A 15,960-nucleotide genomic window follows, 5' to 3' on the forward strand; every position below is an offset into this window, starting at 1 on the left:
ACAACTAATACTGCATGTGTCCATCAAGATTTGCCGATGAATCCTAGCCTTCAAACCTGCTCAGGTTAGTTGCTAATGTGCCTATGTAATGTAGCATGAACCATGCACTCTAAATCTTTAACATGATCTTGATCCTTAAGCCATGATTAATTATTTAGGAACTATCGTCATCATTGAGGGTCAAAAAATATGTTAAGCTGCACTCATCTAGAAGCAACACATAAAAGTATCTTTGACTATCTACATTGATTGAAGCTTGAGGCCTAATTCTCATTGGATTTTGGGGCCTTTCTTTGTTCGAGTCACTTGCTTGATTGTGCATGATTTTTAAAACATGGAAGTTTATTTTCTTGTGACATACCCGTGTTCATAAGGTCAAAAAATATGTTAAGCTGCACTCATCTAGAAGCAACGCATAAAAGTATCTTTGACTATCTACATTGATTGAAGCTTGAGGCCTAATTCTCATTGGATTTTGGGGCCTTTTTTTGTTCTAGTCACTTGCTTGATTGTGCATGATTTTTAAAACATGGAAGTTTATTTTCTTGTGACATACCCGTGTTCATAAATTTCATTTTCGGAAGTATTCTTGGAGAAATGAAAGTTTGTGTGTGTGTTTTGAACTGAATTGTAGTTTTTTCAAAAAGATAATCCGGTGCAGAATTATTTCATTTTTGTTTTGGTTTCCTAGATTCATGCATAAATTTGTTAAGAAAAATCAATAGTCAATAGTCGAATGCATCATTCCAATTGATTCTAAGAAATGTTTTCATTTTGGTGGATTGTTTGAGTAACAGGTCACAGAGCTAGCAAAGAAACCCCGAAGTTTAAGAAGGCTCTTTTGAATATGTGTACAGATGCTGAAATGAAGGTATGCTTTGCTTCTAATGCTTACTTTTCTCAAACATTTCTATTAGAATTTACCAATTCTATGGGAAGTGCCCAATGTTTTAGTTGTTTGATTTGTAGTGTGAACACAACTAAAGTAATAAGTTATGTCACTACATTTAGAGTTAGTTGACTCTAGTTGAGTTAGGGGCTAGGTCTACCTTTCATTCCATCACTTTTTAGTTCAGCAAGTGCACTCTCCGTTTTCAGCTCACACATTGCCTACCGTTAACTCTCTCATTTCTCTCTTCTCCATAGCTGGCTGCATTTCTCAGATTTGGTATCAAAGCATTCGATGCTCGTCACTGCTCGTGGTTCGTGTAGCTGCCATCTCGGCTTGGCTCCCGTGAAGGAGTGAGAAGCTTCCGCCTACTGCGTGTGTAAGCTATCGCTAGTCGCCACCACCCAGGCCATTGCCACTGCCTGCATTGTTCACAGTTTCGCCTATGTCCAGCTGCGCTGCTGCGTGTTTGCTGTACAACGCTGTACTGCCTATCTACTGTATAGTGCTGCATATCTGTAGTGCCTGCCATGCCCATTTGTAGCAGCACCAGCAATGCCTGCTCCTCTCGCCTCTCTGCCCTGTGCTGCCTGCCCATTTTGTAACCACCACTACAGGTAGCATTGTCACTTGCTTAGCCCACTATTCTGCTTGTTACCGCCTCCTTAGCCTCAAGCTGCCACCTGAACCTTCCTCGAATCAGCCTGCTGTCGACTCCATCGGCTGTGCCACTAACACTGAAATTTTGAGTTTCACCAAGACACTTTCCAAGGTGGTGAAGACACTCAAAAATTTCGGGCTTTTGCTCGATTGGAGATCCCATGTGCAAATCTCCATTGAAATTGCCAACGTTGTGCAATTTCTTCGACATTGGTGTGAGTTTTTGAGCTGTTTTGATTTTTGGGTTCGGCATGCATCCCGAGGTGCATCAAAGTTGCTAGTTATTGTCTGTGTGTAGCATTAAGTTGTTGAAATTTGTACTAGGCACACATTTCGAGGCGAGTGCAGTGGTACAACATTGAATCGCTGTAAATCGCAGATTGGATACTGATTTGTGTAGTGTGGGCACACTTCTCGAGGAATTTGACAGTTTTGTATTTGCATTAAGATCCTATATCAGGATTTTGGCAATAGGGACAGTACCTTTGACACTTCATCTTAGAAGTGTTGGCTGCTGAATTTGTGCATTTATTTGTAGTGATGGAAAATCAGGAAACCAGAGATTTGTGCACTTATTTATTTAGAAGTGTTTTCCCCTTAGATACGTGGAGTTGGAGGGCCTTTTATTACAAGAGCAAAAGACTCGGAAGAATATTGCTATGCGTTCAAGTGATGTAGCCATGCTCTCTAAGTACAAAGGCAAGGGTAAAGCAAATAATATGTGAAAAATCAGCCCAAAGTTGATGTGGGACTGCCATCTAACAAGGCTACCTAGACACAAAATTGTAAGAAACCTCGACATTACATTGGAGAATGTAGGAAAGGATTGGCCAAAGAGAAGAAGAAAGACTCCGGTTTGGTTGTCCAAGAGACATGATCCTCAAAATCTATTGATTGTGATGCCACAATCAACTTTGTACAGGAGGACTATGTATTTATGGGTGATTCTATATTTAATTTTGGTGAAACGCAGCATACTTGGTACTTTGGCAGTGGGGCGTCTAGGCACATCACAGAAGTGTTTATTTACATCTTTGCATTCAGCGCCTACAGAGAAGCATGTTACATTTGCCAAAAACAATAGTTATGATGTCTGTGGCATTGGTTTAGTGGTGATTATTGCTGTAGATGGATTAGACTTTATGCTTCTAGGTGTATTATTTGTGCTTGGTATCACTTAAAATCTCTTGTCCATTGCAGCTTTCAATAATCATGGATTTTAGGTCATCTTTAAGGATGACAAGTGTATTGTCAGAGATAGAGAGCTTAATTACGCTCTTCGCTTCTCAAGCACCTTGTATAAGAGACTTTTTTTGTTGGACACATGAGAGATCTCATGATGCTTTGATAGTTAGCATTTTTATGCTTGCTATGCAGAATCGAGAGCTATGGAATGTCCATTTTGGTCACACAAGTTTTACCAGTTTAATGACACTTCAGCATTGTTAGATGGTGGATGCCTTACCTCTTGTGGAGACCCACCTCCCCATGCATGTGAAGGATGTATCTTGGGTAAAGCGTATAGGTTTTCTTTTAAAAAGAATGGTACAGTGCATGCTGTCCGAAAATTGTAGTTGATACACTTTGATATTTGTGGTCCGATGAGGAAACGAGCATTTGGGGGCTCATTTCTATTTTGTCACCTTTGTAGATGACTACTCATGGTATACATGGGTGTATGGGTTGAAGATAAAAATTGATGCGGCTATGCATTTTAAATATTTGGTTGCAAAGCTTGAGACTAAAACTATTTTAAAAGTGTAGATACTTTGCATGGATAGAGGGGGGGAGTATATATCTCGTGCTTTTGAGACATTCTTGCTTGATATAGGTATCACACATCAAGCCATTGTGAGAATGACCCCTCAATAGAATGGCGTTTTGAAAAAAGAATCATACACTCGCGGAAATAACTAGATTATGCTTAAAAGCAAGGGGTTGCCACATAAGTTTTGGCTTGAGGGCCTTCAATGTGCTAATGATGTCTTGAAAACTATCACACCTTTTGAGGCTTGACATGTTAAGAAACCAAAGATTGACTACCTTCAAGTGTTTGGATGCATAGCCTATGCACATATGCCAAAGGAGCCTTGTGGAACGCTCGATGACAAGGCCTTAAAATGCATTTTTATTGTTTACAGTTTAGAAAGTGAAGGCTATTGCTCATATGATCGGCACACAAAGGAAAGAGTTTGTCAATAGAGATGTTATTTTTGCTGAAAATGCTGCCTTTTCGGAGGACCAATTTGAATGCTAGCCACCTTTGACCCGTGTGATGTTTTTGAAGGCCTTTTACCACTTTCTTTGGGGTCTGAGCTTGTTGTAAATGGCCGGATAGACTTTTCGCAGGACCCATTTGAAATGCTAGCCGCTTATGACTCGTGTGATGTTTTTGAAGGCCTTTTACCACTTTCTTTGGGGTCTGAGCTTGTTGTAAATGGCCGGATAGACTTATTACAGCAAGTTGCTGCCGGACAACAGGTGATGATATGCCTCCATTAGTGGAACATGTAGTACAGCAAGAAAGGGCTGTTGTAAATGTAGTAGAACAATCCGAAGATGGTTGTTGCAAACTCTCTAGGAGAGTATAATAGATGCTCCCTTACCTCAGTGCACTAGAAGGGTTGCTAGACATGCAGCATATCATGCAAGAGGGGCCTAGTTACTTGATATTGTTAGCAATCATGCGTGTCTTGTGTGGTCATCTCCTACATGTGAGCCTCAGTTTGAGTTAGAAGAGGACATTAGGAGCTTTGACATTGTATTTGTCTGACATTTAATGTGTTTTAGACACTTTAGATGGAGGACACGTTAGTGTATTTTTTTTTTGGATACTTTTGGTCATTTTAGGGTTTTGACCTTATTTCGGATTTTGCCTCTTGTTTGCCTATATAGGCGGCATGCCCTCCCAATCTCATTATCCATCATTGATTCTTCGTGATCAACCAACCCTCATTCTCTCATCCCCTTGCTACCGTTTGGCACCCATACTGATGTATAGAGGTGTGTGTTGGAGCTCATTGTTGTAGCCTTGTACCTTCAGCCGTTGGAATCACATTGTTCTTTCTCTCTTTTGTGTTCTTTCAGTCTCCTCCTATCCGTGTTCACTTTCCTCTTTCCATTGCGTATTCTCACAGACATTGCAGAAGTAGATAATTTTTGTGATCAATGCGTTCATGAGCTCACTATTAGATGATGATGAGCTTACTTTCTTGGAATAAGCCCAATAGGATATACATTGCATATAGACCATGCAAGAAGAGTTGGATTCTATTCCCATTTTAAACTCAAGTACAAGGCTGATGGTATTGTAGATAGGTACAAAGCACATTTGGTTGCAAAAGGCTATGCATAGAAGAAAGGCATAGATTATGATGATACATTTGCTCCTACATCCTGTATGAGTACGGTTAGGTGTGTCATTGCTATGGCTACAAATTATGGTTGGAAAGTACATGACTTGGACATCAAAATCATATTCTTGAATGGTGACCTATATGAGGATGTTTATGTGTCACAATCTCCAGGGTTTGTGGTGAAAGGAAAATAGCACATAGTTTGCAAATTGTATAAAGATCTTTATGGTTTAAAACAAACTCCTCATGCATGGTACTCTAAGATTGATATTTGGCTAGCATTGACTTTTTTTATAAATAGCCCAATTGCTCCCATTCTCTTCATTAAGAATGAAGGGGGGGACTTGTTGGTAATCATTCTATATGTAGATGATGTGGTGCTCACTAGACCAAAAGAGCACAAAATTGCAGATTTCAAGGCTGAACTAAGACATGCTTTGTGCCATGTAAGATATGGGCTGCTTACACTACTATTTGGAGATTCAATTCACCCAACATCATGTCACAATCGCAATATATGGATAAGCTTTTGCATAGGTTTAATATGCAAAATTGCAAACCTATGTGCAGTCCCATGGAGCCAAGGCTAAAGTTGTCCATGCATTGTGGTGAAGAGATATTTGATGTTGCAATTTACAGCCAGTCTGTTGGCTGTCTTAGCTACCTTTGCAACATAGGTCATGACATACAATTTGCAATATCCCAAGTGAACAGGTTTATGCACAACCCACAGATAGTACATTGGCAAGCTGTTAAGTGGATCTTTAGATATTTGCAAAGTACTTTGTTATATGCATTATTATTTCCCAGGGGTGACTTGCACCTACACGCTTATAGTGATTCGGATTGGGCTGGTGATTCAGATAGTAGGTAGTCTACTAGTGGATGTTGTTTCTTTTTGAGCCGTCGATGCATTTTGTGGCTAAGTAAGAAACAACCTACAATGGCTACCTTCTTTTGTGAAGCTCAGTACAAGGCAGCCTTTATAGCAACAATGGAATGTATATGGTTGCATAGATTGTTAGCTGATCTATAGATTTCATTGGAGGGTTCTGTGCCCATTCTTTCTAACAATTAGAGTGCTATTGCAGTGGCATGGAATCTTGTGTCTCATGTCCACACGAAACACAGAGATACATTACTATTATGTCAGAGAGAGATGCTATGCAAGAGAGATGAGTTTGATGTATGTACCTATATATGAAATGTTGCCAACATTTTCACCAAAGCACTACCTTGTGAGAAGTTTGAGGGGTTTCGAAAGTCCTTGAACTTTCCTATCCTTCGGTGATTGATGTTCCAGTACTTTCATCACATTGGCACTATAGGGGGGTGTTAGAATTTACCAATTGTATGGGCAGTGGCCAATATTTTAGTTGTTTAGATTGCAGTGTGAACATAACTAAAGTAATAAGTTGTGTCACTACATTCAGAGTTAGTACTACAGTTAGTTGACTCCAGTTGAGTTGCCTTAGATCTAAGCTGGTACTTTCATTCCATTACTTTTCAGTTCAGCAAGTACACTCTGTTTTCAACTCACACGGTGTCTACTGTTTACTCTCTCCTTTCTCTCTCTTGCATAGTTGGCTACATTTCTCACAATTTCTAAGCGTTTTCTTGTACAAGAAGGGAAAGGATGAGCAATGTTACCATGAATGTGCATGTTTTTGGTTGTGAGACATTTATACATATATCTAGGATAAGCGAGGTAAGCTTGATCTTAAGTCTAAGAAATACATTTTTCTTGGCTATGGAGAGTCATGTGAAATGGGCTCTCTTGTAGGATCTTGAATCTAGAAGGGTAGTATGTAGCCATCATGTCATCTTCATTGAGGATAAAATGCATAAGTAGCCTATTAAAAAAGTTGAGATCCACAGTGTGGTATTTCAAGAGGATGGGAAACCAACATATGAGCAAATTGTACAATCTATTCCACATGATGTATGGCTTGGATAGTTTGCTAATGCTGAGATTGGAGTGTTACAGTGGTCTAGGATAGACAGGTGGGATAGCCAAAGGCTCCTGTGAGCTAGTTTTACAAAGGTCTATGAGGGTTTCTAGATCGCCACATAGATATACTTTGTCTGTAAATTGTGTCATGGTCATGGATTGTGGTGAGCCTTCTTGTTATGCAGATGCTATTACTAAGGATGACAGTTATAAATAGTTAGAGATGGATTCTTTGGAAAAGAAAGCTGCGTGTGAGTTGGTTCTTTTGCCTCAAGACAAACATGCATTGCCATGCAAGTGGGTCATTTTGTATTCTATGGCTAGCTACTCTTGAGGGCTTAGGGCATTGTACCCTTAGGACCTATAGGAACTTGCACTTGGATTGTGGAGAGTTCTAGTCTTCCATGGTTGTTTGATATATTTTCCTAGGGAAGTTGGTATGTATGACCAATATGTTTGCGAGCTTTCATATCTAAGGGGGCTAGATATTTCTTACAAGTTGGCAACTAGTCAATATCAAGTCGATTCATCATGGATAGTCGTGAACCGATTTCTCCATCTTTGACTAGTGGACCGGTTTCTCCATCTTTGACTTATACATAGGTCACCTACATTATTCGTCCATATCATCTTAATCATGGCCCTCTTCTTCCTCGAGTTCATCTCCTGGTCATTGCTTGCATTCTCCTCTCCTTGTTTGGCAATCTGGTAGTTCTTACTAAGATGGCTAGTCAAAACATTGTCCATGCAATATATGTGTCGAAATACTTCCAAAGACATTGAATACTTCTATATTTGCCTGCTGAAGTGAATATCTTCTTTGAAATGAGTGAGATGAGTGCGATCAAGGCACGTAAGTGCTTGAACCCATAATGTTAACACTTTTGCATTTTTGTGTGATACTTTTCCATACTGTAGATAGGGTTCTTTTTGCATAATGTTGATTGGCTCTCTCCTCTTAATCAAAACTGCAAAATTAGTTATGCTTAGTTTGCATTATGAAGGTGTACAGCTTAGAGTATGGATGCATATATTTAAAAGAATTCTTGTTTGCAACATATATTTTCTAGGCTTGGTGGAAGATTAGACATCACTTTAATGAATGATGACTTGTGATGGCTCACTCTCTAAATTCTTGTCTTCCAATTTGATATTTATATTATTTTTTACAATGAGGACTTTCAAATCAGTTTTGACATTGATGTTGTCGCACATAGGAAGGATATATGTTTGAGTTTGACAACTTTCGAGATCGAGATGCTTGCCGGAATCTTGTTGGTAAGTATTAAAATTTCACCTTGCCCCTTATGTTATGCCATGATGAATTTTTGAATATTTTGAGATTATTAAAATGACATTTATCTATGATTGTGGAAAATGGCATGAGAGAGAGAGAGAGAGAGAGAGAGAGAGAGAGAGAGAGAGAGAGAGAGAGAGAGAGAGAGAGAGAGAGAGAGGGGGAAGCTTTCCTCGGAACTTCAGGGTAGGCAACCCTTTCCTGCCCTGGCTATGGATCGCGCCTGGCAGGACTGGGACCTTGCAGGCCGGTTGAGTCTGGAAAAGGCCTCTACTAATCAGGTGTATCATCTTCTCATTAAAGATCACCAATGGCTGGGTGTGAAAGTTAATAATGTTTGGGGCCTGCGGAAATCACTGTCATGGTGGCAGGCAACGCTGATGGAGGGATGGCAGAATAAGACACCTTTCAAATGCAAGGTCTTTCTGTGGCGGGTAATGATTGGTGGTCTTCCTCTTGCCTCGGCCCTTTCCAAGTGTCGAATTTCGAATGGTAATTGCTTCTTCTGCACCACTTCGGCGGAATCGGCCCGACATCGTTTTCTTTCTTGCCCGCTCGCCAAGAATATCTGGTCACTCTTGTCGCAAATCTGGCACGCGGTGGTGGGGTCCTCATTGACTCCTTTCGATTGGGTTTTTGTGCGTCCGAAGTATCCCACACCGCCACCGTTACACATGAAGATCTTATTCCATTTTTTCAGATACTGGGGATGCTGGCACATTTGGACCACCCGAAATGCTTTTCTCTTTGATTCGGCTTCTAATGTACCGCGACATATTGCAAGGCTTAAAGGGCGCTTGCATTGGCAGCTAGATCTCATCAGGCACTCTGACTTGCTCCCTCCGGAGGATTTGCATTCCTGGCATTTGGCAATTGCCTCTGGGTCCTTGCCATGATTGGTGTAACCTCTTAGTATCCTAGTCCGGGGATTTCCCACACGTTGGCCTACGGCCCTCGTGTCTCTTGTACTCATGTAATCATGTAATCTTGTACTCATTTCGTAATTAATACAATTATCTTTTACGAAAAAAACAAAAAGAGAGAGAGAGAGAGAGAGAGAGAGAGAGAGAGAGAGAGAGAGAGAGAGGGAGGGAGGGAGGGAGGGAGGGAGGGAGGGAGGGAGGGAGGGAGAGCCCGCTTAGGGTTTCTGTCTGTCGCCTGTGCGTGGACCTGTCTTCTGTTCTCGTCACCTGTTTGTGCAGTCCGCCTTGGGGCTCCACACTAAGCCCAATCTCTGTGCATCGTTTGTGCCTTCCATGATGTGTGCCTAGCCTTTCCATCTCTGGTTCACTGCAACCCACGCTCGACGACGACCTGTTCTTCGTCTCGCCTCTTGCTTCTGCCATTGCATCTCAGCCTACTCTTCTTGTGGAGTCGGAACAGGGTACCGTGGATCCCTGTTTTTGCACAATCCGCTTACCTGGGTGCGGTTATTCTGCTTTGACGTCAACATCAAGCCATCGCCCTGCCGACCTGGGAATCCTGTCATTCATATTCCTTTGTGCATCAGTTCTTCTGGCTTTGGTCATTTTAGCTTAGAAAAGAGAGCTTGGAGCACATTCTGAGGGTGTTGCACAGAGTGTGAGAGAGATAGAGGAAGAATTTTGGGATCTGAATTTGCCTCTGCTATGGCAAACCTGCAGGAATCTAATGGTATCGATATGGCCTTTCTCGATCAGCAGATCGGGCAGGGGAATGACAAAGACTTGGCTGACTCAAATGGTGATTCGTTGGCAGATGAGCCCGGGCCGTTGCTGGATAGTGAAGAGATGGGCAAACGTCGTAGGATGTCGGTGGAAGAACTGGTCTTCGGCTTGAATTTGCCTTAGCCTGAGGTTCATGTTTTGTGTCCACAATCTAATGGGTCTTTACTGTTCATGTTGGCCATTGCCAATCATCTCATGTCAGATTATGTTTACAGTAATGAGGATAAAGCTAACACATTATCGGAAGGGGATCAAGTAGTAGCAGTCATGGGAACCGACCTCGTCCTACAACAGATAGCTGCTTTCCATGAGAGGGCAACCATATTTTATTTTACTGGAAGGACTCCTTTGATCACCAGAATTCATGCTTGGTTGCAGGCTATGCTTGTCAGTTCTGAACAGTGTCCAGATGATGCTTCAGGGCGTATGCAGGTTCCCCTAGTTGAAGAGATTTATGATGGCCTGAAGAGGTTCTTTGAGGTTCTGTTTCGTTCTGTTGATGTACGGCCTCTTGTTTTGCAACACGTTCCTTTGTTTATGGATGGGCAGCTAGTTCATGTGGTCCCTTGGAGGCCCATGGCTGAATTTAGGAATGCTGAGACAGGATTGCCCAATTTGGGTAGAGGTGGTGGATTTTTCTACGCATCTTTGTAGACGTCTCCCTATGATACTGAGAACCCTTAGTGAGGTTTTGGTGGAACCTCGGCTGGCTTCCCGTAGTAGGAACCGGGCATGTATGCTGTGGGATATAGGCAAACTTCGCCCGACAAAAATTCATTTTGAAGTTCCAGGCTTACAAATGCTGGTATATGAGTTGAAATGGGGTACTTTTGCAGGACACTATTTCAGATGCAGTCAGTTGGGCCATTTTGTTTCGGAATGTGACAAAAATACAGAGGTAGTGTAAGGCCCCTATGGATCAAGATATGGAAATGCAAGACCACCACTCTCAGCACATGTTTCAGTCAACAGTACTTGATCTAGAGCACCTTCCCCAACAAGGTCGTGAGGAAGGCAAGAAGAATGATTCTTAGGAGGGTGGGGAGCGTTCTTCGACTATGGTACGGCGGAATTTGTCTCCTCGGGAGGATTCTTGGGTCACTGTGGTCCGTCGTAATGCTAGGCAAGATTCTCGATTGAATCCTGCCCATCCTTCGCCACCCCCAATCACCCAGACCTTCCAACGCAGAGGTAGGGGTTTTTATATGAAACCTCAATCTTTGCGTACCCCAGCAGTGGAAGATAGAAGGACATCTGATTCAGCCTTGTGATTCAATGCCCGTGAAAGGCTTGTGCCTCCTCGGGACGCTTTCCGCTCCCGGCAACTGCAGTTGCCTTCTCAAGCTTCGATTGCGTGTTTGCAAAGATAGATCTTATAGATGTTATATGTACAGAAATGGAGAGATTCCAGGCTGCCAGGGTTATAGATGTAAAAGGGAAAGGGAAAGCGATGGTTCAGTAGTTTTTCTTATTTTCTGATTGATCATGAAACTTGCTTTGTGGAATGTAAAAGGTATTTCTTTGGGCAGCAAGCAGTATCGGTTGTGGAATGTTGTGCTTGCTGGAAATTGGGATGTTTTTTGTGCTGTGCAGCACAAACAACATTCTTTGGCTGGATCTTCTTATGTGTATAAGGATTATGCGGTCTTTTTTAGTGGTCGCGCTCCATACAAATCGGGAGTTATGTTGGCTGTCTAATCCTCCCTGCAACCAGCATTGGTTTCTCAAGATACCCGTAGCCGATTTCAGATCCGGAGGCTCTGTGGATTGTAGGCATGTATGCTCCTTCTAATGCAAGGGATCGTCGTCAGCTTTGGGATGACCTGCACTGCCTTGGCTTGGCTTGTCAAGGCTTTGTTATGGGTGACTTTAATGCTTGTGTTTCTGTAGATTAGATGACCTCTTCGCATTCGTTTATGGATGGTCCTGAGCGGCAGGCTTGGGATGCTTTTGCAGCGGCATCTTTGAAACAAGACATGTGGTCCTGGTTGTATCCATCACAAGCCGGATATACTTATCGCTCTTTTCAGCATCCAAATACTTGGGCCAGACTGGATAGAATTTACATCTGCCAAAGTGACTTATGTCTTCCTGCAGTCATTGATATGGGGGTGGAAAGACAACATGTTCTGTCAGATCATTACCCTTTGGTCCTGGAAATGAGCCACAGACGTGTTCATGCATTCAAGACTCTCCTTGCCCATTTGCCTCTTCGATTTAATCAATCTTTTTTGTAGCAAAATCAGTTTTTGGTAGATGTTCAGCACCTGATAGCTTCTTTTAGCTTGAAGGTTCTATCTACAGGAATGGAAGCATGGGCGGTTTTTAGGGATAATGCGCGAGCCTTATCTCGACAATATGGTATTCAGCATGCTTCCTTGTTTCGAGCTGAATTGCAACATGCTCAAGCTTTATTAGCCCATTCCTTGGCTTTGTGTTAGACTGGGGTTTCTGATGATGATTTGCTCACTTGCATTGAATGGTTGAAAGGCAAGGTCCAATTTCTTCAAGAAGAGGAGTATGCAAAATACAAACTGTTAGCTAGAGCCAAAGCTTTACATGATAACAACAATTAAACTCATCAATTTTTTGCTCGTCTGCATCAGCAATATGCCTGGGAAAATATTGTGCGCGTAAAGGATGGGCAAGGTGATATGGTGATTGATCCTGGCTCCATTATTCGGATGACTGTTGACTTTTATAGGGCCCTGTTGGGTCCGAAAGGGATCCATACAGATGCTTTTCTCTCTGCTCGAACATACATTTGTGGCATGGTTAGTAATCATGTCGCACTAGAATGGGTGAATCTAATGGAGGTTGATATTTCTGAAGAGGAAGTGGAAGAAGTGCTGTCGCACTTGCCTCGAAGGAAAAGTCCAGGCTGGGATGGGCTTCCTAATGAGCTGTTTTCAGCCAATGTGCAACTAATTAAGGACCCATTAACTCGATTGTGTCAGCAGGTGTGGAACTCGGGTATGATGCCTTCAGACTGGAAGATTGCAGTCATTAGGTTGTTGCCCAAAGTTCCCTCTCCGTCCTCTTTGAAACAATGGAGACCCATTTCAGTTATGGGATTGTTATATAAAATCTTCTCCAAGATCATTGCCAACAGATTGCAGAAAGTATTTCCGCACCTCATTCATCCTTGTCAACACAGCTTCATTAAAGGTTGGAATATAATGCACAACATTTTGAATGTCTAGTTGGAATCGATTATGCCAAAGCGTCTAGCCAGCAGGTTGTTATGCTTCAGCTGGATATTGAGAAGGCATTTGATCATGTCAGTTGGTCATTTTTGTGGCAATTAATGTCTACAATGGGTTTTGGCCCCCGTATGATTTCTCTAGTGGATACCATCAGTGAGGGTGCTGTGGCCCATATTGCTATTAATGGAGGGATTACGGAGGAAATCGCCTTATCTTTGTCTCTTCGGCAAGGCTGTCCACTCAGCCCCTTGCTGTTTGCTTTGGTAACTCTTCCGATGCTCTCATTATTGGATAAGTTGGCAGCTCAAGGTGAGATAGTTGGCTTATCTCTTTCTGGCGGTGATCAACTAGTGGGCCAATCTTTGGCAGATGATTCTTTTATGCTCCTCAAGGCGGATCTTGTTAATGTCAATCAGGCAATGGTGACCTGGAACCTTTTTGCTTTGGTATCGAGTCTTCACATTAATACTCAGAAATCCACCCTTCTCTCCTGTACGGAGAATGATTTGTAGGCCTTGGGATGGAATGGAATTGTGATCCCGAGGGGCAATATAACTAGACACTTGGGATATCCTATTGGTGTGGAGGTTGCTGCCCGTGCTTTGTTGGATTGGATGACATCCTGAATCCATGACAGGTTCATGTACTGGAAATCTCAGAGTTGGCCTCTTCATGTTAGGCGTGGCTCAATGCATCATGATCAGTATGATTTTGTTCTTTCTGCCATTGCTGCCTTGGACTAAGAAGTCTCTTTTGGAATTGGTCCAGCCTATCAGATTTATGTTGTGGAAAAAGAAAGGCAATCGTTTGGGGCAGGTATCGATCTCCTGGCAGCATGTGACCACTTCGAAAAGGATGGGGGGTGCAGCTTTGTTGGATGTTAATGTGCATATGGCTGCTTTGAGGCCGTCCCTTTTGCAGAGTCTATGTATTTAGTGTCATCCTTGGTCAGATATTGCCAAATTCTTCATAGAAAAGACTTGTATCTCTCATGGAAGCACGGTTATTCATGCTTCGTAGTGGCATGTACTTAATTCTACGAGGCTCATAAAGGTCTCCCAGTCTTTTCTCCTTTCTCATCTAATTGCTTCATGGTAGGAGATGCTTGCTTTTGCTGTCTTGCGTCCTCCGGATATTCGTAAGGGGGAAAATTCGCTGCAAGGAGAAATACTGGCTTTCTCAAGGTTGTTGGATTGGCCACACAAAGATTTGCAGCGAGATAAGTTTAATCGGATGGCTAGGTTAGGGTTGAAGACAATTGGTGATGGGGTTATTTTGGGGCAGCCCCGCCTTTATTCTTTTAGGCGTATTCGTCAGTACTTTAGGGTGCCTCACGAATATAGGGACATTTGGTCGTCAATACAAGACTGTCTTCATAGGTTCTCTCCTTTGCTTGCGTTACAGACATTGCATCCATGGCAGGACTGGAAGTTTGTGCTGCCTGATGACTTTCATAAAAGGTCAGCGAATCAGATATATCATCAGATGGTGGAAGCTAAAAGATGGGTCACGGGGAGGGTTAATAAGTTCTGGCATCTCAGGGATAGCAAATAGAAGTGGCGAGATAGATTTATCCAGTTTTGGAAGTCTAAGGTTCCGTATCAGGGTAAAGTGTTCATGTGGAGGCTGCTCATTGTGGGTCTTCCAATGAGAGAAGTGCTCTGTGCTCGAAAGATCTTTGCAGGCCGCTGTGTTTTCTGTACTACATGCGATGAGACATTGCTTCACCTCTTTGTCTCTTGCCTTGTTGCGAGACGGATTTGGAATTTCATTTCCTGTGTGTGGTTCTCAGTGTCTGAACACCGCATACGAGTTTGTTCGTGGATTATGGGAAATATGTCCTCTATGCTCTCTTGGTCTTCAGATTCTTCCTGCCTATTCCATTTTCTTAGATGGACAGCCCTGTGGCACATATGGTGTACTCGCAATGCCTTTATTTTTGATTCGGCATCGGGCATCCATGGGCATGTGGCCCGTGTGCGTGGATTGGTCTTATGGCAAATCACTTCTATGATGTCAGTAGGCCTTGTCCTTCCGGACATTGCTGCTCCCTGGCTGGCGATTGTTCGCTCTACTCTAGCTGTGCTTTCTATTTGATTTATTAGAATTGGTTATGTAATAGGTTGTTCTGAGAAGACTGCTCACATCTTATAAATTTCTACCGTGATAGTGCGCAAAAGATTGAGTATGCTGACCTGATAGTTTGATGATGTAATAGCATGTAAGAGATACAGTGAGAATGTTGACCTAATGGTCTTATGTAAATATTTACTACTTAATTCAATTATCTTCACGAAAAGAGAGAGAGAGAGAGAGAGAGAGAGAGAGAGAGAGAGAGAGAGAGAGCAAACAAAATACTAACATGCATCAACAAATAATTATAGGACATTTATGCTTAATGTGGGTCCTTATTAACAGCCCAAAAAAGGCTTTATTAGCATTGCTTGTTAGGGCATATCCTATTACAATGGTGTTGTGACAAGGTGGTGCTTGCCCTCAAGTAATTGCGTAGACTTAGGTTGAGTGTGTTGTCAACTTCATTCATTTGTATTATTTTCTAGAGAGAGAGAGAGAGAGAGAGAGAGAGAGAGAGAGAGAGAGAGAGAGTTTGGACAAGAGAGAGGAGAGCTTGCGGATTAGTGATGATGGACATGTGGTCCTGTTTCCCTTCCTGCAGTTGTGCTTCCCATGACCAGCGGATGTGCGAATCTGCCTCGCGCGCTGCCTGAGCTCCCCTGTCTGACTTGCGCAGGGTTCATTTTTCCCTGCTCGAGCCCTGCCCAGCCTACCTGCGAATAGTTGTCGATTTGCACTGCGAACAGCCGATGACCTGCACTGCGACCTGACGTGCGTCCTATCTTCCTGCGGCGCCGTATTCTGTGTTTGAGTGAGAGA

At 42.6% G+C, this 15,960-nt stretch overlaps 1 protein-coding gene across 4 annotated transcripts in view; it reads left to right on the top strand.

The window, feature by feature from the left end:
• The window catches only part of LOC148020808 (general transcription and DNA repair factor IIH subunit TFB1-1-like), a 153,681-nt gene that overhangs the window by 64,702 nt on the left and 73,019 nt on the right, over positions 1-15,960 (top strand). For all 4 annotated transcript variants that reach the window (XM_087698619.1, XM_087698617.1, XM_087698620.1 and 1 more), the window contains 2 exons: positions 798-871; positions 8,074-8,134. In XM_087698619.1, the coding sequence (XP_087554745.1) occupies positions 798-871; positions 8,074-8,134 (135 nt within the window). The remainder of the gene's footprint in view (positions 1-797; positions 872-8,073; positions 8,135-15,960) is intronic.

Source organism: Lygodium microphyllum, chromosome 18, assembly GCF_053477565.2.
Source record: "Lygodium microphyllum isolate KBCC chromosome 18, Lygodium_microphyllum_v1.1.10, whole genome shotgun sequence".
In the NCBI taxonomy this organism is placed as follows: domain Eukaryota; kingdom Viridiplantae; phylum Streptophyta; class Polypodiopsida; order Schizaeales; family Lygodiaceae; genus Lygodium; species Lygodium microphyllum.